Consider the following 27,894-nt stretch of genomic DNA (forward strand, 5'->3'; position numbering starts at 1 on the left):
CTTCATTTATCCTTTGCACCAAATACTTTTTTAACGGAGGGGAGAGGGAGGGAATAAGGAACACTCTCAAATGATCACGAGTTTTCTCCAGCTGATGAAATACTCATTTTAATATGGAGAAGCAGGAGCATCTCACAAGCAAAGCAGTTTGCTCGCAAGTCACAGTGCTCCACATCAGCACCAAGCCCTTTGCAGGATTCGGCCTCGGGGAAAAGCTGCAGAGACAGCAACAGGCTCAAGCATCGGGGAGCACAAAACCACACTTGGCTCCTACCAAAACCTGCTGGTTCAGCAGTCTTTTCCCCGATCCAGTGTTTCTAAAAATATATTTATATGTATGTATCTCCTAAATGTCCTGACATCAGCACAGGGCCCTTGGTTACAGCATCACACGTGGAGGAGATGGAGCAGAAGGAGACCTTTATGGGGGGACCCATCAGACAAGTCGGAGCTCACACTGGCTTTTGCAGTCCTGGGATGGACCTTCTCCCTGCGGCTGAAGCCTTATCCTGCAGGTGTGGTCCCAGCCCTGGAGGAAATAAAACACCTCTGCGAATTCCTCCAGGCTGGGGTATGGGAACACACATGGGCTGGAACCTGATGAGAAGACCTCAGCCAGACTATTTTATTGGTTCGGATTGTAAGAAGCCTTCTTCTGACACTCTGTTTTGGCAATCCTGACACTAAAACCAGAAAGTCTGGTAAACAAATACTTTTTTATTTTTTAGGGAAAACATACAGTGAAAAAATCTCACATCTCAAAAAAAGCACTAATGGTTTGCACTCGGGAAAAGCTTCTGATGCTGCCTGGAAGTCTATCCTATCTGAACACTGGAGATGAGTTTCTCTACCACCTACAACAGCTTATTTTCTGTTTGTTTTTTTTTTTCCTTCAGTTCTTTACTTGAACAAAGTACCTGCGTTTGAATAATTCATTGATGAGGTTTGTACCACTTTGTTCACAAAATCACAGCAGGGAACGATGTTTTTCATGAAATACTTCTTTGCCAGCTCCTCTCTCTGAAGGAGTCTTGCTCCGTTTGCTCGCTTGCCAAAAGTCTGCCAGGCAGCAAAGAGCAACACAACCCATGGGCTGATAAAATGGGGGTGATGAGGGGATGCTGGGGCGGCACTCCCTCATCTGGCTTTAGCCATCTCGAAGGGAAACGTCTGCATTTGAGATGAAGAGTGCTGTGATCCTTCAGCGTCACAGGAGGAAGATGCCTCCAGCGCTCTGGATCTCCTTGGTTCCTTCCACAAGATCATGATGGAAGTGGCCAGCTCAGCTTTAGGTAAATAATCTTTGCCCATTGCAATTAAGGCAGGTGAATCCTGCCACAAGTTGCTGAATCAAGGAGAGAGAAAGATGCTGCTCTTATGAAGGCAGTGGACTGGGATTATGAATAACCATCCTGTTTCTGCTGCAGATTTCTTATGCAAGGTAAAATACCCACATGCTCAGATGCCTGATTTATAAACAGAGAATATGCCATCTTCCTCTTGCAAAATACTGGGAGGAATTAGTCATATATATTAACCTCACGTTCGAAAAGCAATGGTGGAAGGCATCACAAATAGCAAGTTGGAGTGAATTACTGAGATATCTATTAGCATGTTAACATGTATTTAAAATACATAGTTGGCAAATCTGACTGCCAGAAAATTTGCTAATAACGAATATAAATGAGGCATGAACAGACTCAGCACCTTAATTAGAAAAATTAACTATTACTGTTGTCCTGATTTATTTTACCCTCTCATAATGTTGATCAGAAATTCACAAACACTTCAGACAGATCAGTGCTTGGCCAAAGACTTTTGCCTTTAGTTTGTTGTGGCAAGACATCAACATGTGAAATATGTGGCTTCACTTCCCATGCTGCCCTCCTCACAAACATTAAAAGGATGGATTTCGATCAAGCAAGAAAATCAGTCTCTTTACTCAGCAACCAGGGGGGAGAGAATTTTCTGTTTCCCATTCTAACTCCTAAAACTTATCATTACCACATCTTTAATGTGGAGTAATTTGAGTTTCTCCTTTAGCTTCAAAGATAAATGGAAGGGAGATTTCAATTTGGATTACTCAGAGGAGGGCTGGAGTTGAATTGGCAAGTCCTTGCAGGTGCTTGGAAAAAGCAAAACCTCTCTCCTTGGCTTGGTCCTCAGTGCACCACATTACTGCTCACCAACGAAGAGGAAGACTACTTTTGTCTCGTCGTGGCACAAAAGAATGATGCAAATACAGCTGAAGGTAGAATTGGGAGAAGGAATGATTATCCTGAGGTAATAAATATCATTGATACAGCCCAGTTACTTAAGTGGTATGGAAAGGACAGGAAAATGTTTTCAAAGGAACAAGAGCTCTATAAACACTTCTCTCCTTCTGGTAAGACACCAAATGAATGGTGCACCTCTCAGCGGGGATGTTCATCTGGTGCGTCAACTCAGATTTTCTAGGTATTTGTAAATAAACTTCAATATGCTTCTTGATCAGTGCCACTGCCTAGTAATGGCATTATTAACAGTATCCTTAAGGCATATGGTGGATTTTTTAAGAAGCTAGGGGTACTCTGCACATACAAAATAGAACATTATGTCTTGGTTTTGGTGCTTGCATGATTCCCCTGTAGTACTTCAAACCCACAGCCCTCTAGCTTCTAACACAGCAGCTGCACGTATGAGTGACCATATTTCTGGAACTCAGGATGCCTCCCAACATGGAAGCTGTATTTAATGGCAGCTCTATAATATGAAGTTTCCAAAAGTACTCCTAATGATGCTAACAAGAACTCATGCGTTCAAAATCCCACCCAAGAGACCCACGGGCCGTGTTGCCTGAAGACAACTGGAGCATCTTCATGCTTCAGGCAACGCAGAGCGTAAGCCATGGCACAGCCAAGACCGCCTGTCAGACTTAGGAAGGGTGCTGAGAAGGTGCTGTGCTACAAAGCCTCCATGCCACCGTCTACTGCACATGACATTGGCACCCTGGTTCACATCTGGCCAACATTTTCAAGATTCATCTGCTGTTAACACAAAAAACCCCCGCTGTTGTCATGTTGCTGCAATAATCCACTTACCGCACAAATGTAACAGTACGAGGAGACAACACTGCTGAATAGGATGAAGACCTTCAGATTTAGATGCTCTGTTAAAGTAACATTTGCACCATTTGCTCCGAGCCCATGGAGCACAGGGCAAAGTAAGGAGGACTCACCCGTTTGGTGTAGTCCATCGCCTTCAGGATGGAGAGGTTCAGCATCTCCAGTGAGGCCAAGACGTCTTCGTAGTCTCCCATATGGTCAGCAAAATAGTCTGGGAAAACCAAGAGGGACATGATGGGAACTGTTGATGTAACTTAACACTTCAAGGCTATGTGACACAGCAAGGTCTATTTATTGGTGGAAAAAAAAAATACTGAGAGGGTGGTTTCGGGTAGATTTTTATATTCTATATCCTGAGCCAAACTCACAGCTTGTCCTGCAGGGATGAGAAGTGGTACAATTCCCATGAAGTTTGGGACCATTGTAAAAAAGAAATGTAAGGTACAGTAGCTCCCACTGAAAATAACTTAGTAGGTGCTTTATTTTCATGTCCACTTCTGCATTTGACCATATCTTGGCTCTCTCCCACCTATTGCCAACATGGAGGGAGAAGTCTCGAAAGAATTCCCCTTTCCATTCCCTTGACAGTCTTTACCACTCAAAGCATCCAAATACCTGCCAGGTTCACCCCAATTTAGATGAGCTGAGACTGGCCTTACATCTTTCCCTACATTCCCATCACATTTGCACCTCAGCCCACAATCACAGGTTGCACAGGCTTCTGAGAACAAAATATGCCTCGAAAGGAAGAGAATGGAGCTGCAAGCTGGGCCCAAAACCACATGTTGTCCACGGAGGGGGACTCCACACTTTCTCCGTCCCATCCTCATCCCTCCTGCGGGAGCAGTGATCCGCACCAGGCTGCACCGCAGCTCTGACAGCGGCCAGACGCAATCCCAGCCGCTCTCTGCTGATGCAAAATACAGCCAAAATCAGTGTGTCCCCACCTGGTTGATGGCTCCGTGGCACATACGAGCCTCAGTGTGGTTTTGTGCACGAGCTACAGAGTCCTGAAATTCGCTGTTCACAACAGAAACAGTGAGAAGTGAAGCACGGCGGCGAGGCGTGCAGTGAGTTTGCAGCATAGATGCAAAGTTGCTTGGTTTCCAGGTGATTGACACAGACTACAGCTAAAAGCTGTTCCTTAAAAGCCACCGGCGCCGTTCCCTAGCGCTAAGACACGGAGCTTCACACCGAGGTGACATCTCTGCAGAATGCAACAAGACATAAACTCCAGGAAACAATCCCACTAATTAGGTTCTCTTGGCTTAATTAGAAGTGCCTATAGCTATTTACAGCTCGAGAACATATCCAAGGGGAAGAAGATTTTGGCAGAAACCGGAATGCCACCGCATGATTGACAGCAGCTGTTTGCTGTTCCACGATAAGCCAAACAGCTTATTCTCACTGCAGCGTGTTTATTTGTGTTATTCATATTACTTTACTTGGGAAAAAAAAACCTGAGCAGATCTTAAAGGCAAAGACTTTTTGTAAGTCCTGAAATAAAAAGCTGGGCCCATACATTTTCAGGAGAAATGAGCTGCTGTGGGCAGAGCACAGCCCTCGAGACCGAGCAAGGAGCACCTGGGAGAAGAATGGCGTTGACTTAACCGAAGTGTTCAGTTCTACTGTTTTAGCCTTATTTATTCACATAAATCTCATCAGAGATCAGCTCTTCCTATCCTACATGGTTCTTGCTCATGGCTCCTGCACGTCTGCAGAGAGTAATGGGATCAATGCTTAGGAGATGAGCATCACTGCAACCTGGGGCTGGCACGGGAGGAAGTGGGTGCCCCACCCCCTCCACCTCTCCCTAGCAAAGCCGTCACCCACCACCCTGGTAGTCTGCAAAGGGTTGACGTGCATCTCGCGTTTGTAAAGTATACCTCAGTTGGCTGGACAACTCGTACCATTGCATGCAATGCCTGTGTTTCATTTAAACTGAAAGGTGGCAGGTACAATTTGGTAGCTGTACTCGCTATTCTGGGCATGTTACCCCAGCTATGACTGGGAGTGCCTCTGGGGGTAAGAAGCTACACAACTGTATTTAAGTCAGTCTAGGTGCTGATGATTGTTGCATTCGTTGGCAGGAAAAAAACCCAGAACTTTATAAGATGCTACCTGATACGGATTAAGCCGTATCAAATTTCTCATATAAGCTGCAGAGCTCAAGAAATCCCTTTTAAGATGCTCTCAACATCTTACAACACACAACCCATTTCAAGAGAGAGATCACAGCTTCCATTTTCTCAAAATAAGGTTTTATGTTTAAACTAATACTTAGAACAGTAGCAAGCAAATAAGAAATTTCAGGCAAGGGCAGGTATTCAGCAGATAACAGATCTAGGCAGGATCTTGCGCTGATTGATCCTTCCTCAGGCTCCCCGTGGGAAGTGATGGGTTTATCTCCCTCCTCTCCTGGCAGCTTCACCCCTGGGAGAGGCAGCGAGGTGGGATCACGCTGGGTGACAGTTGTGTGATTTTCTGATTTTATCAGACTGATGGAGAAAGCAGAGTGGGGTCAAGCAACAACGTTACTACCCCTCTATTTCCTAGCAAAGTTGATGATACAAGCTGTGGGGTTTGGGGTTCCTGGGTCAGCTGTCAAGGAGACCTAATGCAATGAGAAAGGAGTGATGGGAACAAGCCCATCAGCAAACAAAAAGGATTTTATGAAAGGCTTCGTTTCTTGCATACCAAAGTAACAACAAGCGGTGATAACCAGCTGAAAGGTTGCTGCCTTTGCTGCAGGCTTGAATGCTCAAAATCCTGCGGGGTGCTGTGGTGAGAAAGGCAGGGTGGGGCAGGGGTTAAGTACACCCTAGGCACTGTCCTGGTGCAGGCAGACCCACAGGCTGCAATGGACAGAGAGGTCTTAAAAGTATTGGGAATAACGAGTAACCGCCTGGTGCTGGCACAGGCAGCCTGGCAAGCACCTTTCTGGCTGCACAACCCGCTCTCAGCCAGACCTCTGAAGGCTGTAATTAGTGGCAAAGTGATGAACGTAAATGGTGAAGACCTGCGGAGGTGGCTTTCTATGTTCTTCTGCATCCTGGCACGGAAGGGGAGGGGAAGAGACAGATGAGCCCTCTGCAAGGCCACACACCTCTGTCTCCCCATCTCCTCCCAAAGAGCTGGGGTGCCGGAAACGTTTCCCAATACCAAGTGTCCATGGAAAAATACACCTGAGTGAGCAGCAGGAGCCCCATGCACGAGTCACCTCCCATCGAGGCAAAGCCCTTCAGAAATCCCGGCAGGAAATACTCCCTTTCTGGTCAAGGTGTGGGACAAAACATTATTAGAGATTTTCTTTTCAACCTTTAATTTCTGCAAGCCGTGGGAGGTGCAGCAGAGGTGGTGTTCACCTTAGGCAGCCTGCTGGGAAACACAAAGGTTTGCCTAAGGAGAAACACGTTATGGGTATTGCAGAGGGATGCTGGTTTATTGAACTTCAGAGTGGAGCTGAAAGCCATGACATTGCCAGAAATTAAACTCTGGCTCGTTATTGAATGGGAGGCAGGTGCTCCACTCAGCTCCGACCATGTTTATGTTGGAAGAAAATGAAAAATTTTGCCAATTTTCCTGTGGAATAAGGGGTAAAGCAGTAGAAGTGCTGAGACCCCCCAGCTCCACAGCCACCATGGCACCACCAGATTTGTAACGGGTTTCATGCATCCTTTGAAAGCACACGTGCACGTAACAATTGCTTTTGTCCCAAGAGAGGGACCACACTCACCGCACAGCTCCTTGGTGTCCACGTTGCTGGAAGAGGGGGAGGACGAGGCAGGGGAGGAAGCAGGAAAAAAAGTGAGAGAAAGACAATTTTAATGTAAAGGACGGACGAAGGCTGCAGTTAGGATTTCTGCAGGCTTAACCCTCGATACCCACCTGCAATGTCACCCGCCCCCTCAGCATCCCCCAGCCACCGGTGGGGACAGACTAAGGAGCAGGCAATGGTTGGTGCCACTCAGGACATCCACACACCTCGGCATCTTCAGCATCTGTGTAGCTGGGATGGGTTCACACATTATTTTGGATATTCCGGGGGGGAAATGGGGGCTTGTGCATCCCCCCAAGGGCAGACCTGTGCCTATGGGGGACCCAGCACAGCAACTCCTCTGCCTTCCTCCCAAATATCCACCCTGGCAATGCCCCGGTGAGGCACAGGAATGTTGCTCAGAATAAAAATTTGCAAAATTTACTTTTCTAGATGAATCAATTCTCCCGATTCGGCCCCTGCGAAGCATCCATGGGGCTGTGCACAGTTCCCATCCAGGACTCCCTCCGGACAAAATTGCACAATTACTTCTTAATACATGAACATTTAGTTTATGTAACGACATCTCAACAGACAACGGGCTCGGGAAATAAAGATTGCTGCTAATCTTTTTGTGCCTCAGATTCCCATACAATTGTTAGTGCCATTCAAGCACTGGAATGATGTCTTAATAGAATTATATTTTGTCAATCCATTTATGTCCTGGAAAGCTATTTCTTTAACTAAACTCATCCCTGCTCTGTCTGACCTGTCAACATAAGTGGATTAGGGAAAGAGATGTTTTCAATACTGTTTTCATTAGCAGCATCCTCCCGCAGCCCTGCCCCGGACCCCAAAATCCTCCTGACTGCTTGCCCGTGCCCTGACCAACAGGTCTGCTCCCACCCCACAGGACTTGTGCTCTTCCCTGTCTCCATGACCTGAAGCTTTCACTCGCTGCTGGTCCTCTCCTGGGATGAGATAACCTTCTGAAGGGATGATGCATAGTGGGAAAGCGTTAATTTGGGACTGCTCTTCACTACCAAGGCCACACTTAAACCCTATCATCAAGGATACATGACACAAAGCGCAGTGACTTTGCAGCAAGCTGAAGTACCCAGGAAAATCTCATCTCTGCTGAAAACTTTTGCCATCTTCTGCAGCAGGCTCAGACCCCGTATGAGCAGAGCAGCCTCACTGGGCTATGCATGGCAGTGAGACAGGGCACAGGTTACATTTCCCACTCAAATAGCATTAACAAGAAAGCTTCTCCTTTAGCAGAGAGACTAATATAGGAGATTTTTTTCTTTCTATTTAGGCTCTGCCTAAGAAGATGCAAGTTCCTGCAGCTCAGGGACCCTGCTGGCCTCTCACTAGATGTATTCCACCCCCTAGGCGCATTAGCCAGGTGCACTACAGCTAAGCAGAAGCACATGTGTGCGCTGGTGATATCTGGGGAGGAAATTCCCCAGATTCACAGTGCCACCTGTGCCTGGGTTCTCCCCAAAAGCAGAGCCCCAGGTGATGGTACTGGGGACCCCTTCACCGCCACTCCGGAGCTGTGGGACCTGCCGGGCGCTGGAAGCAAACACGAACATTTCTATCCCATGAGATGCTGGCTGCCAGAAAGGTGCCACCCAACCTCTCCCATGCTGTAAAAGCAGATGTTACTGAATCACACAACCTTTTGGGTAACTAATGTCTGTCACGGTGTAAAAAAGTCATCTCTCATCTCAGACACCTTCGTGGTGCAGGATACATGGCGTGGCAGCTGCTGGCAGCAAATGTGCTGGCACAAGCTTCAGCTGGAGGTGCAGGCGGCACATGCATCTCTCTGCAAAATGAGCTTCCAACTACTTTATCTTAATTCCCTCAGAGATTTATCATCTTTCTCAAAACCTAGAATTACTTCACTGAATCCTACAGAACCCCCTCGGGATGCTGTGAGCTCAATTTCTCTGACTTGATATTCTCATGCCCAAATCCACTGAATATGCAGATCCAAAACGCTACCCAAAAGAGCCAACTCGTGACCGAATAGTCCACAGCTCTTTGGCAGCACGTGATTGCTAACACGGAGCCTCAGCAATTCACATGCAGAGAAAATTCAGGTGGGGGAAGAAACCCAGAAGACGCATTTCCAACACTGGCACAGCCCCATGCCCGGCCGAGGACCACGGTCAGTCTTTCATCAAAGCTCTCGCCAGCACAGAGCCTGGGAAGTCAACCGATACTCTCAGGCACGTACACAGGAGTAGTTTGTACATCAGCATCACCCATAAAGTGCTTAAATAATATTTTTCAGAAGCCAGTTAGTGTTTATAAACACCTACTGAAGTGGTTAGGAGTTTGCAGCTAGGGCATGTTAACTGAGGAAAAAAAAAAATCTATTATTGTATTCCACGCGGTTTTGCATTGTAATAATTGATCTGCTGCTGCCAAAAATGGTCTTTTATTTCCTCACGTCCTGCCATCATATTATTTAACTTAATTGTGTTTGAATGTTAACTTGGCTGAGAAGCTGCTTTTAATTTTAAGCCACCGTGCATTAAGAATAAGCCTAATTAAAGAAATTACTGAAGTCATAAGCTGACTTAGTAAGAAATATGATAATGCTGAGATGAAAATTTGTAAGGAGAAATCAATGGGTACTTGAGCACAACCCATGGCATTTCCTAGGATGTTTCCATCACGCAGGAGTGTGCCCGTCGGGAACACCGCTGACACGCAGCCACGTCCCCATCGGTGTACAGGGGGTTTTGTTGCCCAACATGGGCGCTGCACAGCTGAACACGCAATGCAAGGGACGTGCAATACCCAGCTACAAAACAATTTACAAGTTGCTCTGGTAGTTTAATGCTTTAGTAACTAAGCACCCTATAGGGTATGCCAGTAGGATTTTTTATGATGCAAATATTCAGGATCTGGGTTTCAAGCCTTGTGAAATGGGAGTTGGCAGCTCCCCATGAATACCCTTGCCGTCCCTAACCCTTCATCCCAGCACTGCCCTTCAGAGGGTATTTTTGGAGAGGTCACATATCACGAAGCCCTCTGACATGAAAACATTTAGGTGAGCATTATTTACCAATTTTTTTTCAGCTGCCAAATATTCAACATTTCCGTAAGCCACAATAAACTAAAAATAAAAATTGCAACAAGTTGTTCTCAATTTTTCAGGAAAAAAGAAAAAAATCTTTTGGCTAGCAGAACACTTGGCTGTGAATTAGCTTTTAAATTTATGCATTCTTACATTAATAGTATGACTAATTAAAGAACTTATTGAAGCCATAACCCAACTAACTAAGCAGAATATAAGAATGTTCAAGTGAAACTTTAAATGAAGAAATCATTAGACTTCTGTGTTATAGAGTTTTTTCTGCATAATAGAGGCCACATCTATCTGATCTCTTTCCAAAACAAAAGTCTTTCTTTCAGTAGAAAAGTAGGAAAAAAAAATATCAAGAAAATCCAAGTCTTTTTGGTTTCAGGCCTTTTTCTCTGTTTTCCAACCAATGAAGCTGTAACATGGAGCAGCACAACCTTGCATCCCCAGTCTTGCTGGGGATGTGCACCCTTTGAGATTACTTTCCAAGGCAAAGGTATACTTTGGAGATCCTCCATTTGCCACTTGGGACCTAATTTCTCCGACACAAATACGAGCCAAGCACGAGAGCTCAGCTTTCAACCTAGAGCATCTTCTGAAAAATCAGAGTCCAAGCTATAAACTAATTTGGCCACAAAAAGGACTGTTGATTGCTCACCACCCACCACCGTTTAAATACACTGGGATAATTTGACCAGATAAACATATTGGCAATAGGGAAATAGTTTTCTCTGCTGGTTCACATTTCAAAGAAAAAGAAAAGTCCTCAAAGTGTGATACTCCTCCCTCATACGTGGGAGTTTAAAGAGCAACAACCATGCTGCAAGAGCATCTCCTCAGTGGGTTTAATTAAGTTAATTTGCCCAGAGAGTAATTGCACAACCAGCAAGAGGAGGAGGCTGCCCAGAGTAATCGCTGTGCCTCCTGCGTACTCCAGAGAGAAATACATTTCTCCCCCCAAAACCTCACCCAACGTTAAAATGTGAGCAAGCAGCTTGATGAGCGCTGAGCTAACAAGGATCCCTGGGAAGTCACCTCTTTGCCCCGCCATGTCCCTGATTGCAGATTATTCACTGGATGGGCTTTTATCAGAGTTGTCCCTGTACTGACTTTCTGCTGCTTTTCCGTCGGTTCAAAGCACTTGTAAGCTTTTTTCTTCTCTACCTGCCTTCCTTGAAACACGTTGCCATTTTTGAGACTTTCTCCCAGGGAAAGGTGGGGTGGCAACACCAGACAGAAGGGACTTTGCAGCAGAGCGTCCAACAGCCCAGGGATTACAAGCTCAAGCTGAGCATCTTGGCAGACAGATCTCTGACTGTATGCCAGTCCCCCATGTAACCTCCAGATCTCAGGTCAGAAGCTCCAGCTACATTGATCAGATCAGCCCAACACTTTGGGTGAATCAGCATTTTCCTGCAGGAGAAAAAGGTATTTCTGGAAATTTCCCACCATGATTATTTGCTCTAGCTCTTAATAAGCAAGCCCGGTGTGGCGCAGCGCTGAAAGAGGTTACCCAGAGAGCATCCCAGGAGGTGTTCAGGACTCAGCATGGCAAAGCCAGGGCTGTCCTGGTCCAGTGGTGGTGACGGTCCCACTACTAGGGACTAGAGCCCTGCAGAGGTCCCTTCCAACCAAAACTGCCATGAGTCTACCATCCAGCACCTCTCCCTCTCTTTCCCAACACCTCCCTGACTCCCTAAGGCAAGGCTGATGGCCTCTGACTTGCTGCTGTTAATGTGTTTCTCCACGCTTCTTTTCAATTATAGAGAGGAGCAGGAAAGTTATCTCAGAATGGAAAAGATAAGGTGGAAGAACAGTCTGTGAAATTCCCTTCTTCGCTTCCAGCTCAGCCAAGGGAAGATGTCCCAGGCTCTCCCAACGGGGTGGCACAATCAAAAACATAATGGGAATTCAGAAGTTGCAAATACATCAGTCTCATCTTCACAGCATATTTCTCATGCAAATAGCTGCCTGGATGTGCAGCTCAAATGCCACTCAACACCTGATTGGCTTCAGCTGAAGATAATAACCCTGTTACTTGGGCAGATGAAAGGTTTACATCAGCAGCCATGGCTTAGTTGCTTCACCAGCACAGAAAATGGAGGTTTTTCTGAAATCACATTCTACTTTTATTTCCGTCTTCAATTCACAGCTTTGGGTTTGCTACAAGGTTTCAGACGAGCATGGAAACAAATTATCCTCTAGCGTTAGCCACCTGCAAAGTAATTTTCATTTAGGAAAGACTAAAAAACAACATGTGTAGCTGAAAAGTATTATTATATCGTTATCTCAACACCTCAGAAGTGGAAAATGTACATCCATACGCCTACTAAGAGGTCACAGATGGCCACTCTCGATCATTAGTTTCTGAACTCAAAGAAATATTTTTACACAAACCCCAAAGTAAGAGAAATAATTCCAGGCAGAGCAAGAGAAATACCAAATACTGGATGCCAGCCAGGAGCTGAGTAACTTTAATTCTAAAGAACTAAGCAACTTGCCAAGCCCATCATCGTACTCTACTGGAGAACCCTGCTAAATCCTCCCTGAGACCTACCCAAGTACCTCCTTCACCTGCCCACTCACTTTAAAAAGCCCCACTCTTATGGTATGAAGTAAAAAAGGACTTCCAAAATCTGAGGTGCCACATGCAAAGAAACATCATAAACAATATGCCAAGGCTGTCCACGACCAGAAGTGTATCCAGCCAGCTGCAGCTTCAAATTACATAGGCAGACAAGTATTCATAACATATGTCTGTTTTGGCCTTAATTTCTTTAGCCATGGCAAGCTGGCCATCAGGGCTCTGGTGCCTGCCTGGCTCTTACTTTAAAGGATGGTCTTAATCTCCTGCCAAATGTCCCTGCTTCCCGCATGAAATAAATTTAAAATGTATTTTGCAGTGTGCTTCAGCAGGAGTAATTCAAAGATGCGTATACTGGCGCAGGCATACTTGCCCTGTGCACAATTCAGTACAACCAATGGAGTGAGCAAGCGAGTCTTAAATAACCCAGCAGGTATTTTTCAATCAGCTCTGTCTGCTTTTTCCAGCAGGGCAGGGTGTACCACCTGTTTAAATGCCCAGAGTGGATGGAGCACAGCCCATTGCACAAGCTGGTACAGAGTTCGCCATTTGCTCCAGACAGAGGTTTCCCCCAAAATCCATGTTATACGAAACAGGTGCAGTTTTGCAAAGTCCATATGGATCACCATGTAACTGGGATGATTTACATTAAAACACCTACGGGGAACAGCTCCCATGGGGCTCCTGAAAGGGAGAGAAATGCTGCCCTCTCCAAAGCAAAACTAATAACTTTATTCTTCCCTTGGCTCGTGCTCCATCATCGAGCACTTAGGGAGCACAGTAAGGGGGTCTGAAAGCCCAGCAGTGAACCACATTCTTCTCTGAAGTGCTGGTACCACAGAGAAGAAAAGACAGAGACAAAGAATTGCCCAGAAACAGAGAGAAGCAAAAGGAGGATTTTGTATGAAGTTTTCACACATAGATTTTGTATTACAAAGAGCCTCATCACCTATGGTGTGCAATTTGGGATTATAACAGATTCTAGGTACTCTGGGAGACAATCTCTTTCCTCCTACTTGCCCTTGCTATCAGCAGGATTTTTCTTCACCAGTTTGAAGGCTGAAGTCTAGTGTCCCCGAGGATGTTTTGCCCACCTAAACCCAGGGTGCAGCTCCTTCCTGCTCCCTGCACAGGCTTCCTCTGGATTTAGGCAGATGATGACCAAGATAGGGATGGTTTCGCTTCTTTTCCATACTGCGTGGCCACCGTGGCTAATGGCGCTCAGCAAGACAGAAGGTGAGCAGCAGTGGGGCTGCACAGCAAACCTATATTCAGAACCACTGAATATTAATATTTAAATATTAATATTTTCATATGGCTTTCTCTGTGGCTACTTGTCTTGATAAGCCGTCTGTATTCTCATTAATACAGGCACTGCCAGATCCAGTTTTCAAACCATAAGCCTATGTTCATTGCAAACGCTAGCGCCCAAAGCTGTGTGCTCTGCACCGGATGCTTTGCTCCGGAGTACTGGAGCAGCAGAGTCCTCATAATCTGGAAAACACTGATTTTTCAAGGTAAACTGAACTGACCTTCAATACAAACAAGCACAGTAAATCTGGCAGGCTCAGGATAAAACATACTCCTTTACTCATCCTCCCTAAACAAGAAGTCCCCATGAAATTGCTTCTGTGTCACACAGGGAGGCCAGGACAGACCTGCTCTGCCTGCAGAAACACAGAGAGAAACCACGAGGTCCTGGTTCCCTGCTGAGCACCAGCAGGGAGGGCTCTCACTGCCCAAACCAGACAAAAAGCATCTCAGATATCCACATCTGTGGGTTCAGCATCACCAAAGAGTCTCCTTTAGGTGACCTTCTGGCATGATTGGGAAGATCCGCAGAAGACCTTCATGCCCTTCCCCTCCTCCTCCCCGATGTGGAAGCCCCTGGGCAGACCCATGAGCATGGCTGATGGCTGTGCCGGGGTCAGTCACACCCTCAGCAAAGTGCCAAATCGCCTTATGGTCACTGTGCAGCCCAGGGTGTAGGGTTTACAAGCAGACCTGCTCACTGGCATCCTCCCCACCACACCAGAAGATGCTGAGTTCAGCTTGAAGCAGCTTTCATACCTCCGCAGTAAGGTATCTGCGTTACGAAGGCTATTCCAGCTCTGATTGCAAAGGAAAAGGAAAAAAAAGGATGGTTAGCACTGAATACCAACTCCTAATAGATTCGTCATGACACTGAATCCCACAGGTGGGTGGCACACTTTGGGGAGCAACAGGTCCAAAAAAGCCTGGACCTGCTCCAAAAAGCCTGCGATACCTGAGTGCAGATGTCTTGCCTGGCAGCGTGTTGCAGAAAGGCGGTTGCCATAGCACTCGGCATGAGTAGTAACTAGGGAGGTGATGGGAAGATGTCTTCTCTAGCCAATGACCTGCAATGCAATTGCATTTTCCTTGCAGCAGTAATAAGCCTCGTAAAAACGATGCGAAGAGGCTAGTAAACTTGCTACACAGAATCTCTGGAGTTCAAAACCATCAAAGCCGAGGTGCGGATACAGCAGCTGAAGGAATCTCTGACCTCCATGACCCCATCTCAGCTGCTGGTCTTCTCCCATGGGATCCCTCCCCACCTCTCCCGGCAGAGCCCCTTACCTCAGCCATAGTTTCACACTCCACCGTCCTTGAGGAAAGGCTTTTGGTGTGGATTTTCCCGGGTTTGGAAGGGGAAAAACCTTCCCCAATGATGGCTCACACTTTCACAGAGGGTCCCGCAAGAGTGATCCCACCGACCCCCATGGGCCACGTGCCCCGTTCCCCTTCCCATGGCCGTGGGCTGTGCACAGGGTGCAAGGTACGATGAGCACAAGGCCCATATTCACAAGCTGGGGCTCAGTTTGGCACTAACACCTGCCAGGAGCAATATTCCTCCTTTTGCTCATGCCGCTGATAAAACCAACGTGGGCACTTTGTCAGGGTGGGGAGGATTATCACCCTTCGTTCGTAATACACTCCTTCAGCAGCACAGCTCTCAGAGTTTCTGTTTCCTTTCAGGGAATTGATATCTACTGATATCTACTATAAAGCCAGAGACCATTACAACATGACATGTTATTTCCTTAGTTTCTCAATTTTAAAGACTCCCATCTGCTGCTGTATTTCAAGGCCGGTTCAGCTCCTCACTCCCTTGGCATACTGATTTATTCTGCAGTCACGGACATTTATGAAGCACTGGGTCCTACCTGACACCAGCCTGCCCTGTGCAAGCCTCCATGCAACCTGATTTCCTACCTACAGCTGCAGGTACAGGTCAGAAATACTCTGGTGAAGACCTCAATTGCCTCTCCCACATCCTCAGAAAGTTCCAAGCTGCAAACCATCCCTGATGCAAACCAGATGCTTTATTTCATCAGTGGTTTCAAGACAACCAAAATAACATTTTCTATGCGGTGGAGTATTTGACAGAACAAAACACCCAGCTCTAATCATCAAGGGCACCAAGAAAAGAGATTGAATATGGATAAAAATGAAACAAATGTTCTGGGTGCTGTTGGAAAACACGCTCTAAGCTCTTGCTAGTTAAAAGAGAAATAAATGTCACTTTGAAAAAAGGCAGGGGCAACAAACTGGCAGCTGCGTAGTACCAGACATTTGTTTGTTCATTCATCAGCAACTGCAATAGGGCATTTCAGGCTGTCAGCTGGTGCTAGACTGTCTTGCTTTGTCGCACAGCTCCGGAGCCAGGGTCTGGGTACCGCCGATGAGCCGGGCTCAGCATTAGTGAGGCTCTGCCCTTCCTGCCCTATCACTTCTATAAATTAACATCAAAAGTGCAGCATCCAGGTGCAGTTTTCCGCAAAGCGCTGATCACAAATCTAAATCCCCAGACTCCGTGGAGTGCAGGAGAAGCCCAGGGCAGACGTCCCACTGCCGCTCTCCCTCCCTCCGCAAAGCACGGCACCTCGCTGCCCACGGCCTCCCCGCAGAGGCACTGCGGGGTCAGGGACACCACAGCCTTCTGCAACTCAGCTGGGGGGGGGCTGTGTTCCCCCTCCATATCCTTTTGGGCCACTCAGGATCTGCATGTTAAGAGCAAAAATTGGTGGGGTCGTTTCTGCCCTTCGAAGAAAAGTTTGGGTGATTAAGGCATGCTCTTCTTGCGTCTCTCTTTGTACCTTGTAAAACCATTTCACAGTCTATTAAAAATAATCAACGTCGTCTCTCTCTGCTTTGTCAGAGGTGGCTAGAACCTCTGAACACTCACTTATAAAAGAAAAATCTCTTGAAAAGCTCATAAAAACTCCGAACAAGACAACAACACAATAAAATGCATGTTTACAGTGCAATTGATATCCTGAAAAATATATCGATGCAGCACACTGATTTACTAAGCTTAATCCAACAGTTGGTTTCTAAGCACAGTCATCACCTTAAATAAAACAGACATTTAGTACAGTACTAAACATTTTCAAGTCTCTGCATGTGCCAAATCCCTAATAAATTGCATCTAAACCCTCGACTTTTTTTTTTTTTTTTTGGATGGATGACTTGATCTTGAAAATATCACTCTGCCCACAAGTAGATCAAAGAAAAGAGAAGGCAGGTTTAATTACAGCCTACAAGCAACTTAGCTGCTAGGAGGGATGGCACTTCCGAATTTATTAAGTCGCTGATTATTATATACACACTTGGGTCCAGTGTGTATACACACTGCGTTATATCAGCACTCGCTTAATTTATCCCCGGACAGTGCCAGGCAAAACTGGAACTATAAACCTTGGAAGGATGGGCTGTACATGTCACGGCCAGCACAGGTGACCCCTTTGCTCTCACGGTATTTCCACCAGCTCCGCTTCGGAAACACAGCATGAATTTGAGATATTTCCATCATGTTGCACTCAGATAATTGATTATTTAATTTTGGCACCCTGGCCCCATGCAGAGCCAGTATCTTCAGCCTGTGTCCTGCATCACAGCCCACTTTAAACCGAGCCCTTCATCTTGTGTATGGGTTTCATGAACAGTAAGTACAGCAACTGCATCTGAGTTAACAACGCATCAATTTTGCTGTCAGGCTTGTTCAAACTGATCAGCTTCAAGACAGACTTTTAAATATCAGCTGGTTTTGATGCATTAGGACCACTCTGTAATGTCTATTACTGGGATAGTTACTGTAACTATTTTGGGTTTGCATAATAGGGACCCCTATTTGCAGAAAAAGATAAAGAAAAAAAGGAAGGAAAAGAATGGTTTCAACCTATGATGTTCATTTACGAAATCACAACATAGCCCTCCTGCTATGGAGTGCTCGATAAGTGCTTTAAAAATGAAGAAACAGAAAGTTGTCCAGATGGGCTCCCACCCACCACTCAGCCTTTGAACCCACGAGTGTTTTCCCAGTCTGGCCAGTTCAATAATATTTTCCCAGCTGCTTTGTTAAAAGCCAACAAAATCCGCAAGCATGTTAAAGCCTAACCAGCGTTCAGCTAGGACTCCTTCATGCATGCCCTGCACACAAGGAGCAATCCTACGGTGCCACACGCTGAAAACAAGAGCGGCGGCAATCTGAGCAGCTATCAGGTACCGCCTGCTCGGGGTTTTTTTTATGCAGCATCTCTTCTTCTCCGAGTCGTGATGCTAAGCAGTGACTGGAGGGGCTCAGGTTACCCCCCCACCAAATACCACTGCAAGGAACTCGGGGGCCCTTGCAAAGCCAACACAGCTCTTCAGTGCCCACCATGACAGGGACAAGAACATGACAGGTGTGGGAATGCAATGATAAACCAGTTATAAAGGTGGAAAAGATTTACGCATTCATAACAGGGACTGGAAATCACTGCCTGGATTTCAGAGCGGTACCGTGCTGGACCCTGCAGGGCTGAGTTACCCAGAGAAGAGCTATTCGCATCTGTTTGACTGAACAGCCTTGCCCTGCTGGGTTGTTGGTGACCTGGTCCTCCCTGGGCAAGAAAGCCAAGGGATGCCGTGATTTTTCACCTTCACAGGGGCAGGTTAATGGCACTGATAACTCTTTGGCTTGCAGCAAAGCTATACTTCAGCTGTTTTTTCACAAACTTCCCTCCACTTCTTGGCCCTCTCGTTTCCACCAAAAGAAGTAATCATTATGCATGTTTTTAGCCTCTTGTTATTTCTTTTAGCTCAAGTTTCAAAGCAAACCACTAAAACAATTAAACTACTCCTTTCTTTTTTGGGGAGGAGAGGGTCTCTCAGGCTTTTTTGTACAAACTGCCAACAGTACGAGTCAGTCAGAAATGGCCTTTTTTGATGAATGAACATTTAACATTTTGGCTACTTCTACTTGATACAGAAGCCTGGACTAACCTGATTTCTATTTGTAATCTCTGTAATATTGAACTGCAAAAGAGACAGGGAAAAAGTAATTGTTCTGAGCTAGCTGAATGATGTGCTAATTGCCAGAAGCAAATGGTAAGACATTGAGAGCATGAGTTAAAATTAAATCAGCTTCCTCCTCCTTTTAGATTTTGCAAGTATCTTGGTTATCACCAAGTTGTATGTAGGAGAGGAAGAAATCAGAGCAACAAACGTGCAGGTTGGGATCCGCGATAGTTGGGATATGTGATACACAAGAGGCAATCCCTGTACGCTGTTGCCTGTGTTTTCCCAATATCTTTGTTTCTCATGTATTCTCTTCTCCTGCCACTGAAAAATGATCTAAAAAACCTCTCCCCAGATTCAGTCCCAAGGCAGACAGCTTGCTCTGCGTACCAAGCGGCAGCTGCTTGATCATGGTGCCCTATGGACACTTATTCAGAAAAAACACACGGGTAAATTTGTAAGACTGGAGCTTAAACCAAAATGCTACAATCTCTTTGAATGCCTACATGACTCAAACACAAGCAGCTGATTAGAATCAAATATCTTAGTCACTTTTATGGTTTTAATGCAAGATCTTAGTATCTTTCCATTCCCTAGAAAAGAAAACCTCTGATGCAGAACAGCCCTGCCCAGTCCAAAAAATAAGCTGCCGAGCCCCAGTCCCAGCTAGAAAACCCTCCAGTGTGATACTTCTCCACTCTGTTTGCACAGATAAACCCTCCCCATTCCTCACCCTTTGCAGTAAACACCAGCCCACTGCTCCCAGCTCCAATCTGCCTTGCTGCCAGTATTAAACAGGCTCCCTCCAGGGACCCTGCTGAGAGGCTGCCTGGGAAAACACCTGGGAAATAAGATTAGAAACAGAAAAATGTTCTCAAATGTTTTTTCAAACAAGTTTCTGTGCAGTTTTTCCAGCTTCATGTTTCTCCTGATGACCTTCCCAGTGAGTGATTATTTTTTTTTTTTTAAAGCCCCTTTTCTTTGGTGAGCCTAAGATGCTTTGTAGCTCTATCAGCATGCAGCTGCTGAGCACCAGCTTTGGCACCAAGTATTTCTTCACTTAAATGAAAAGTAGAGCACAGTATAGCATAAGTGACATGTCGGCACAGAGAAGAAAAGCTAGGACTCGAAAAACATCTTCCACATAAACAGAAAGAACAAAATCCACCAAATGCCCACGCTCTTGAGAGCCAGAAATTAGAGCCAGACATATAATTTTTGTGCAATCATTTTGTCCCTTTCAGAAGAGACAAGAACTGTCTCTTGAATCAGTTAATCAAACTCTCAGCTGATTATACCATCCATAGTTTGTTTCCCAGAGAGCTAATTGAGAACATTCAATATTCAAAAATTAAGTTGGTTTCAATGGGCACATCCATCTCCGTAGCGTGGGCTTCGGCTCCCAGACGAATCCGGCACTCCACTGAATCAGGTTTGCAATGCAAATAGCCAAGATTAGGGAGGGGGAGAAAAAACAGGAAAAAAAATACTCAATCATAATCATCATTGTTCCTTGCCCAAGAAGTGAAAGTATTTTCTGTTCAACTTTGAGAGAACTGGACTGCAGAGGCCTGGAGAAAAGCATGGGCAGCATGAGCTAAAGCCCACAGCGGACTCTATCAGATGGACTCTCCTCATGCCAAAGTACACCAGACCTGATGTAGATTGTGGGAAGGCAAAGCATCTCAGAGGGTATGCCTGGAGGGACTGTGGTATCCAAACGAAGTGGTAACAGACCTTTTCCACCAGAGGAAAATAATTACTGGAGCAGGACCTCAGGCTGCTGCATGATCAAAGGTACTGAAGGTGTCTAGGTCTGGAGCAGGGTTGTGTGCTGGAAGAAGGGTATTGCGAACCTTACGTTCAATTGTGATGACGTGAAGCTCCATTTCTGCCCAGGTTATCAGCTGGACCACAAGGCGTAGCTTTAGCCTGCACACATCAAGCTTCCTTGCAAGCCATTCGCTGCTTGCTGTTCACTTGGAAATAGGTTTTGAGCTCCTTTGCCTTTGCCTCTGACCCCTCCAGAATGCCACATTGCTCTTATACAACACCAAAACAGGAGTTTTCAGAGCTCAGAGTACCACTGAGCCAGAGAGCTGCAGGGCTGCTACTGAGGTGTCTTCCTTCGGCTCCTCTCATGGGGAACAGCAGCAGTCCGGACGCCCGGCTACACCAGCAGCACCTTGCCAGCATCTCTTCCCACTCTTTGCATGCTGCTCACCACTGTGGAGCATTAAGCTCCATAGCCACGGGCACCGTCTTATGTGTTTGCACAGGGTCTCATGTAAAACAATTTTGATCTCCGAGTGTCAATGCAATCAAAGTTACAGAGAAGTAAAACTCATTCCTGCAAGCTCTCAGCCCAATTTTGAGAGTTTTTGAGCCTTGCAAATGCCCTGATGATGTTTGCAGAGGGTAGAAATCAGACAAGACCTGGGGGGATTTTTCCTAGCTGAGTTAGAGGAGGAAGGGAACTGGGGAGGCCGGACGGAAGGAGCACACGCTGCCATGCTCCCTCCCTCTCTTAGAGGCCTCGGCACTGGCACCGATGCTCTGCACGCCCGCCTCCAGCTCAAAACACACACCATAACCAGCAAGGCACAACTGCAGGAGACAGTTCGCTCTTGCTTGTATCCCTCATTAGTTCTAACACGATCTTAACAGCTTCTCCTGCACAATTAACATCCAGTGAAATACAGATTTGTCCCTCCTCGTTTGCTCTGCTTCCATCAACCTTAAGTAAGAGGCGCTCGCAGCCGGGCCCTGAGAAGCAGCTGTCCCAGCCGTGACCGCCCGGGGCTGGACAGACCTCAGCCGGCTTTGCTTTGCCAGGCGGCAGATCGCTCCCACCAGCAGCTACGCTTCAGACTGCAGCTGTTTAAGCACCCTGTGCAGGGTCAGGTACGCCTCATCTCCCTGCAAAAGCTCCCACCAAAGGCTCCCGCCGTGTCTGCACTGGCATTGCGGGTCTCTCGAAATGCTCAAGCTGAAGCCACTGCCGGAAGCAGCACGGCTGTGCCAGCACAGCGCTCTCTGGGCTGACACGCTCCGCTTGGCGGCGGGGCTAATTAGCACAGGCAGAGAAGCTCATCAGCATCGTTCCCTGCTTCCAGGGTGGCCCTGAGCAGCATTGCCTCCCTAGCTCTGGGGTTGAACGCAGCACTCGGGTTGGTAGCTGCCCTGACTACATCCCTGCACCCCAAAGCGACCCAAATTACTCTGATGCAGCTCCCTGTGGTATCTGAGCAGCTGAGGGGTCAGGAAGGAAGGTGGCTCCATGTTTCCAGGAAGGATGTTGTTCAGCATCTGACGGTTCACATTGTCCCTCCGTCATTGCCCCCCCGAGTACAGCCATGCGTAACCACCAGGAAGGGCAGGAGGCGGCACGCTGCCGAATGCGGCACAGGCTGGAGAACCTGGTTGTCTTTGGTTCTCCATTTGTCACAATCCTGCAGCAAATGTGACAGTCTGGGGAAGCTGTGAAGGGCTTCTAAGAAGAGATACCGCTCCTGTTAATTATCCTACATGCACACTCCAACCTTTTCGAGTGTTTGCCACTGGAGAGAAGAGCTCATTTAGAGGGGGGGGAGGGGAGAAATAAAGCAATTAAAAGAATTGCTATAACCCTAGCAAAGAGATAATAAACAACAGAGCAGCAGAATGCTAATGCTGTGTTCTTGGCTCCTTGTGAATGGACCTGTACAGCTCATTGGAGAAGTCCTGCTCCAGTGAGCGGGTCTCTCCCCAAGGGATTGTCCTCTGCAGCTATGAAAAATGTACGAGATAAAAAAGGAATTTTTTAAATCCCCTGCCAGGACTAAATCAGTTAGGTCAACAGCCATGTGTGACCTCCCCCTGCTTTCACAAGGACTGATGTGCTCCTTCCTTCCGAGGGGATGCAGAGCAGGCGTAAGCACTGGCCCAGGGAGCTGGAAGAAGATGGGAACTGTGGGTCAGAAAAGCAAGTTTTGTCCAGTAGCAAAGTAACATTTTGAGAGGGTTTCGTCTGGTCATTCATGACCCTAAAACTGTTTGACTTTCCATTTGCAATGACTTTTTCCTTTTAAAATTGATACATATTGTTAGAAAAGGTAAGAAAAGGTGTAGATAATTCTGCAAATATAACAGGATTTCCCAGGTGAACATCAATCTAATGTTTTATAAAGCCCTGATCTGCCACTAAACAAAATATACATATTTAAATATATGTGTGTACATATCATACACATAATTTGTGCAATTCCAGTAGTATTGATATTAATAGTAAGATATCATTACCTCCCCATTAATCTTCAGGCAGCTCCCCATAAAGCACTGCTGAAAACTCCTGAAATAGCAGCTAAAACCAATAATGAAAAACCACCTAGCAACATCTTGCTTTTGCCTCCCGCTCCGGTTGGGAAGAGGGAAGGAGGGCAGCCAGTGTGAGCAATGGAGAGAAAAATGCCATTTGATCATCGTTTTAAGCAACAGCAGCACACACTGCTCCAGCTGCAGCGTGTCACGACTGTCTCCCTGCAGCAGTACAGCTACTCCTGCATCCATAACCAACCTCATCTTCCACTCATCTGCCCAACTTTTCTCCCTTCCCCTGTCTTCCCAACTAAAGCAAGTGAAGAAACTGGTACAGACATTAATTTTGTCTACTCCAGTAAGGCAGTTCCCTGCTCCTAAAAATACTCCAGGAAATGGAATCAACAGTTTGTAATTTGGTTGGTAACAGCAATTACTAATAATCAGCAGGAACATAATTTTCTTCATTTTCTACTCTAGCTGTAATGTAATTTCAATAGCAAACTTTGTTTTGCACACTAAACAAACATGATGGGCAATATGAGAAAAACACAGAGATAAAACAGAGTACCAAAAAACAGCCTTAAAAATAAATAAACTTTATCAAATAGCATATAATTGTCATTCAAACAGCCTTTTGGAATGATAAAGTTAATATTGTTCTATGTTCCCCTGTAAAATGGAAAAATGAAAGCTCCACTCCACTCCTCTTGCTCAGTGGCAGCAGCACTCAAAATTGCAACCCTAGTGCTCAGGCATGCAGGAGGCTGGAGGCAGCGTCTTTCCTGCCTGACCTCCCACAGACCTGCCGATTTACTGTGCAGAGAACAAAAGACACGGCAAGGTGAAGAGCATACACACAACTTGAAGGACTGTACTAGATGTAAGCCTGCAGTCAAGCAACTACTCGTTTCATAGTGAAAAGCACTTTTGCAGAAGGAAGCCCAGCTCCGAGATAGGTTTTCTGGAGACTGAGAGCGCTCTTGCAGATAAAAAACGAGGAATATTTTCTTCCCCCAACATGATAAATTTGCTGTAGGTGTCTATACTTTCCAAATCAATAAGCAAGTGCCAATTTCATGCAACGATTTAACTTGGAAGGGTGACCAACTCATTTCTTTTCCTTCCAGCCAAGAACAGCAGATGCTACACTGCTCTGTGCAAGTATCGGTCCCTAATGGATATTGATGACTGGATCAAGTCAGCTTGGCAAAAGAAAAATACTACTGAATTGTGGGAACTCTTGCCCCGCTCAGGAGCTGCTCAGTGAGACCCCGCTTGCAGGCAGCACTGTTGCAGGACATTTAGAAATGGCACATTTTCTCTCTGTCCAGTTTAGAAGACATCCCTCACTAAGGCTCGGACCAAGCTGCAGGTTCTCTACAATCCCCAAGAAAAATGAACTGCAGTCCAATTTCCCATTTCAAGAAGGCCAGAAGAAACATCCACGCACTAACCCCCATACACCCCAGTTTACATATCAGCTGTCTTGCATCCTTTTTCAAAGGCCAGATGAAAGTTGATAGGCTCAGGCAATGCTATAAATTATTTCAGAAGAGAGGCAGGTGAGCACCCACGTCCCAGAGTCTATAGAGAGCCCACCTGGGAGCATCGCCTCGAGCTCAATAAACAGGCCCACAAAGCGTAAGGCAGCATCTAGTGTCTATTGAAGAGGAACCATTAGAAGGTATGGATCATTCTCAGCTAATTTTAGTAACAAGATCACTTAAGTTCCTTTGATTAATTATTCAGTGACTAGTATATACCAAGCTAGTCTTTCTTGGAATAAACTTTGGGAAGTACACACATTGAAAAGATGGGATTTTGAGAAACCTCACATTTACTTTGCTTTCAGAAACATCTTCAGCAGCAGCCCCTGTACCGGGTTGATGAGTTTTACATCTGCTGCTTTAGTGCCAGCACACTCTAGAGCGACCACTGCTTTCCAGGGGATATTTTGGATGGGTAGCAAAGCATGCACCACTCACAGGGCAAGACTCAGTCTACCTGCTGCCAGAAGGCTTTATAATTAACCGGACTTATTTTTTTAAGCACTTACTGCAAGACTTCTCATTTGAAATTGGATTCTCTTTTCATCTGCTTTTTGGACAGAATTTTTCTCTCTAGAGGAATAAGAGTCACATTGGAATATGACTCAAAGCTGGCTTTCGTTTGTATTTCCAAACAGCCTAAACTACTCAGGCTTTTGAAGATGAGTTCCTCTAGGAAAGAGAAAATACACCAGTAGGCTGCGTCCTTTGTGCTGGCGCCCAGTGCCGTTGCTAACTGCTGGCAGGAGAGGCTCCCACCAGCACCCCGCAGACCCCGCAGCTTTGTGCCAGTCCCGAACACTGCCGGTGCCAGACACTTGTCAGGGGGCTCACAAACACCTCAGACCCCGCAAAGGCAAAGGTAGACGGCAAAGGCAGGCGGAGGGGCTGCTAACCAGTTTGTCACCTTAATTTGATAGCTCAGCACAGCCTGCAAAAGCTTGATTCTCAGCGAGAGCAGTCAGGTGCCATATTTAGTGTCAACTTTGATGCAACATAAAACTAAAGCACACTAAAGCACACCTTCCTCTGCCATCATTTTTTCCCTGCTCCTACTGCAGCTGCGATGCAGAGAGCGCAGTGCTGCTCATGGATCTGTCTACTTGCCCTTGCTGCCTTGCCTGGCCTTTGTACAGACAGAAGTACAGCCGCATCAGGCTGCTTGAATCAGAGCAGAGGCAAAGCATCTGCAACAGTGGCTGCAGGGCTTGGGCTGGCCTCCACGCAGCTGAATTCCACCTTGAAGAGAAGGGGGCTCATTTCTATTAAGTGCTAGAGTGATCACTGCACCAGGGGATATTTTGGATGGGAGGAAAAGTAGACGTGGTCCAAGTGCAGGAGATACAGAGAGATGACAAAGAGACAAGATCACAAATAGACAAGACCACAAATCATTCCAGTTTGTTGTGTGTAAAACAGCTGGATAGGACAACGCTTAGAGATTTGCACCGTTACCTTTTATAGCACAGCAAAGCTTTTAGATAAAGTGGAAAAGCTGAAGAGCGATTTAAATGCCCTCATGAGTAAAGCTAAGTATCATTTCAGATGCTGTAAAGATCAGGTTGCACTAAAGAAAATGGCCCGAAAAAAACATCAAGACAAAAGAAGTCATAGTGGCCATCACGATGAGGCACAAACCAAGCAGAAATGGAGATTTTGCAAAGCAAGTTGCACCCCTGCAGCCCCTGTGGTGCTTAGCTCTCTGGAACAGCACTGCCCCTGCACACTAACGCCATGATCCAAAGGCCCTGTGAAATAGGGGCGTGTCAGCACAGGGAACTTACTTGGTGTTGTCGGAGTCAATGGTATGAAAGAGTTTCTCAAGTTCTTCTTCGTTGAGTGTCCCATCAGAAAAAAAGGCCTGGAACTCCTCCAGGGAGAGCTTCCCGTCATCTGCAAACAGCAACACAGCTGCCATTAGGGAACAGGCAAAGTGAGGGTCACAATGACTGAAAATCAAGAGTTATGTTCAGATTTAAAGATTCAGACCAAAAATTATCTCCAAGTGCTTCTGCAGAACTGGCCCTCAACCAATGCAGAGCTCACTGGCCACAGGGTGGGACCTAGCAGCACTGGAGCCAGGCGACGCTTCATTGCTCCTAGGTATGGATGCATTGGCCATTAGCAACTAATTGGACTATTAACCCAAAGCATGACTCAAGCCTGAAGAGGAAAAGCCTGCAAGCTTCATCCTAAAACTGAATTACATTTAAGAAATTATGGAGCGTTTTGTCTACCGTATGTTCAAATGATGCAGGATGCGCATTAAGGGACATATAATAGATAGGAGAAGACCCAGGGCTGGAATTAACAACAGACCCAGCAGCATCTTTTGCCACCTCCACCCAGCTGCATCTTCTCCAACACAGTGCATCTCCCAGCTCTGGACAGAAACACAAAATAGCAGCTACCAAGCATAAAAAGACATCTTGCTTCAGTTGTCAACTGTTTAAACACACAAGAACTGTGTCACCTTAATGTTGTGCCTTTACCTCTAAAGGGACCTGATGATGCACAGAATCCACCTGCCTGGCCATACGGGCTACAGCTTGCTGGGTGTCTTTTGGCAAACCTACCAACACGTGAAGGAATCACAAGACAGAGGTTTAATAATGTTCTCCTGGGCACTTAGAGAGGAACTTGCTGTAATTTCAGCAGCAAGCTCCAAGCTCATCCTTGAATGTTTTTTTTGATACCGACTCTGGCCAGAAGTGCACAGGCACTTTAGCAGCCTCATCTCCAGCTGTACAAAGAGGCCCAGCAGATAGCCAGTGCTTGGGGGAACGTGTCTCTGATCTCAACTCAGAGATTGAAAAATAACATCCAGATTTGAAAAATCTGGCCATACAGTTTGCATACTATTTTATATATTGGCCCAGCGTTAATTTAATACTAGGCTTACTACAGCCTACTTAAATGACCAACAAAGGAAAAAAATTATCGAATCCAAGTACAGGGGGATATAAGGAGGACTCCTTTGCAACTTTGGCTGATAAGGTGACAAAGGGTTATGCCTAACTATTAAATCTGGAGCCTTTCACTGTGTGCTGTGGACAGGTACAGCACGTCTTTAAAGCCACAGCTGGAATTGAGAAGGTCTGAAGTTCAGCAATAAAGCAACGAGAGAGAGACAAAAGAAACTCTAAAGAAACTTTAATTTACCTCAAGTTTCTTGTTCAAGTCACTGACACAGCTCTGGT

The 27,894-nt window shown here is 46.1% G+C and overlaps 1 protein-coding gene across 1 annotated transcript in view; it reads right to left on the minus strand.

Annotated features, from left to right (window-relative positions):
- The window catches only part of NECAB2 (N-terminal EF-hand calcium binding protein 2), an 85,962-nt gene that overhangs the window by 16,823 nt on the left and 41,245 nt on the right, over positions 1-27,894 (minus strand). Inside the window, exons 3-5 of the mRNA XM_075510552.1 lie at positions 26,479-26,587; positions 6,841-6,866; positions 3,218-3,315 (exon numbers count right to left, since the gene is read on the minus strand). Of these exons, the coding sequence (XP_075366667.1) occupies positions 3,218-3,315; positions 6,841-6,866; positions 26,479-26,587 (233 nt within the window). The remainder of the gene's footprint in view (positions 1-3,217; positions 3,316-6,840; positions 6,867-26,478; positions 26,588-27,894) is intronic.

Source organism: Mycteria americana, chromosome 8 (genome assembly GCF_035582795.1).
Source record: "Mycteria americana isolate JAX WOST 10 ecotype Jacksonville Zoo and Gardens chromosome 8, USCA_MyAme_1.0, whole genome shotgun sequence".
Taxonomy (NCBI): domain Eukaryota; kingdom Metazoa; phylum Chordata; class Aves; order Ciconiiformes; family Ciconiidae; genus Mycteria; species Mycteria americana.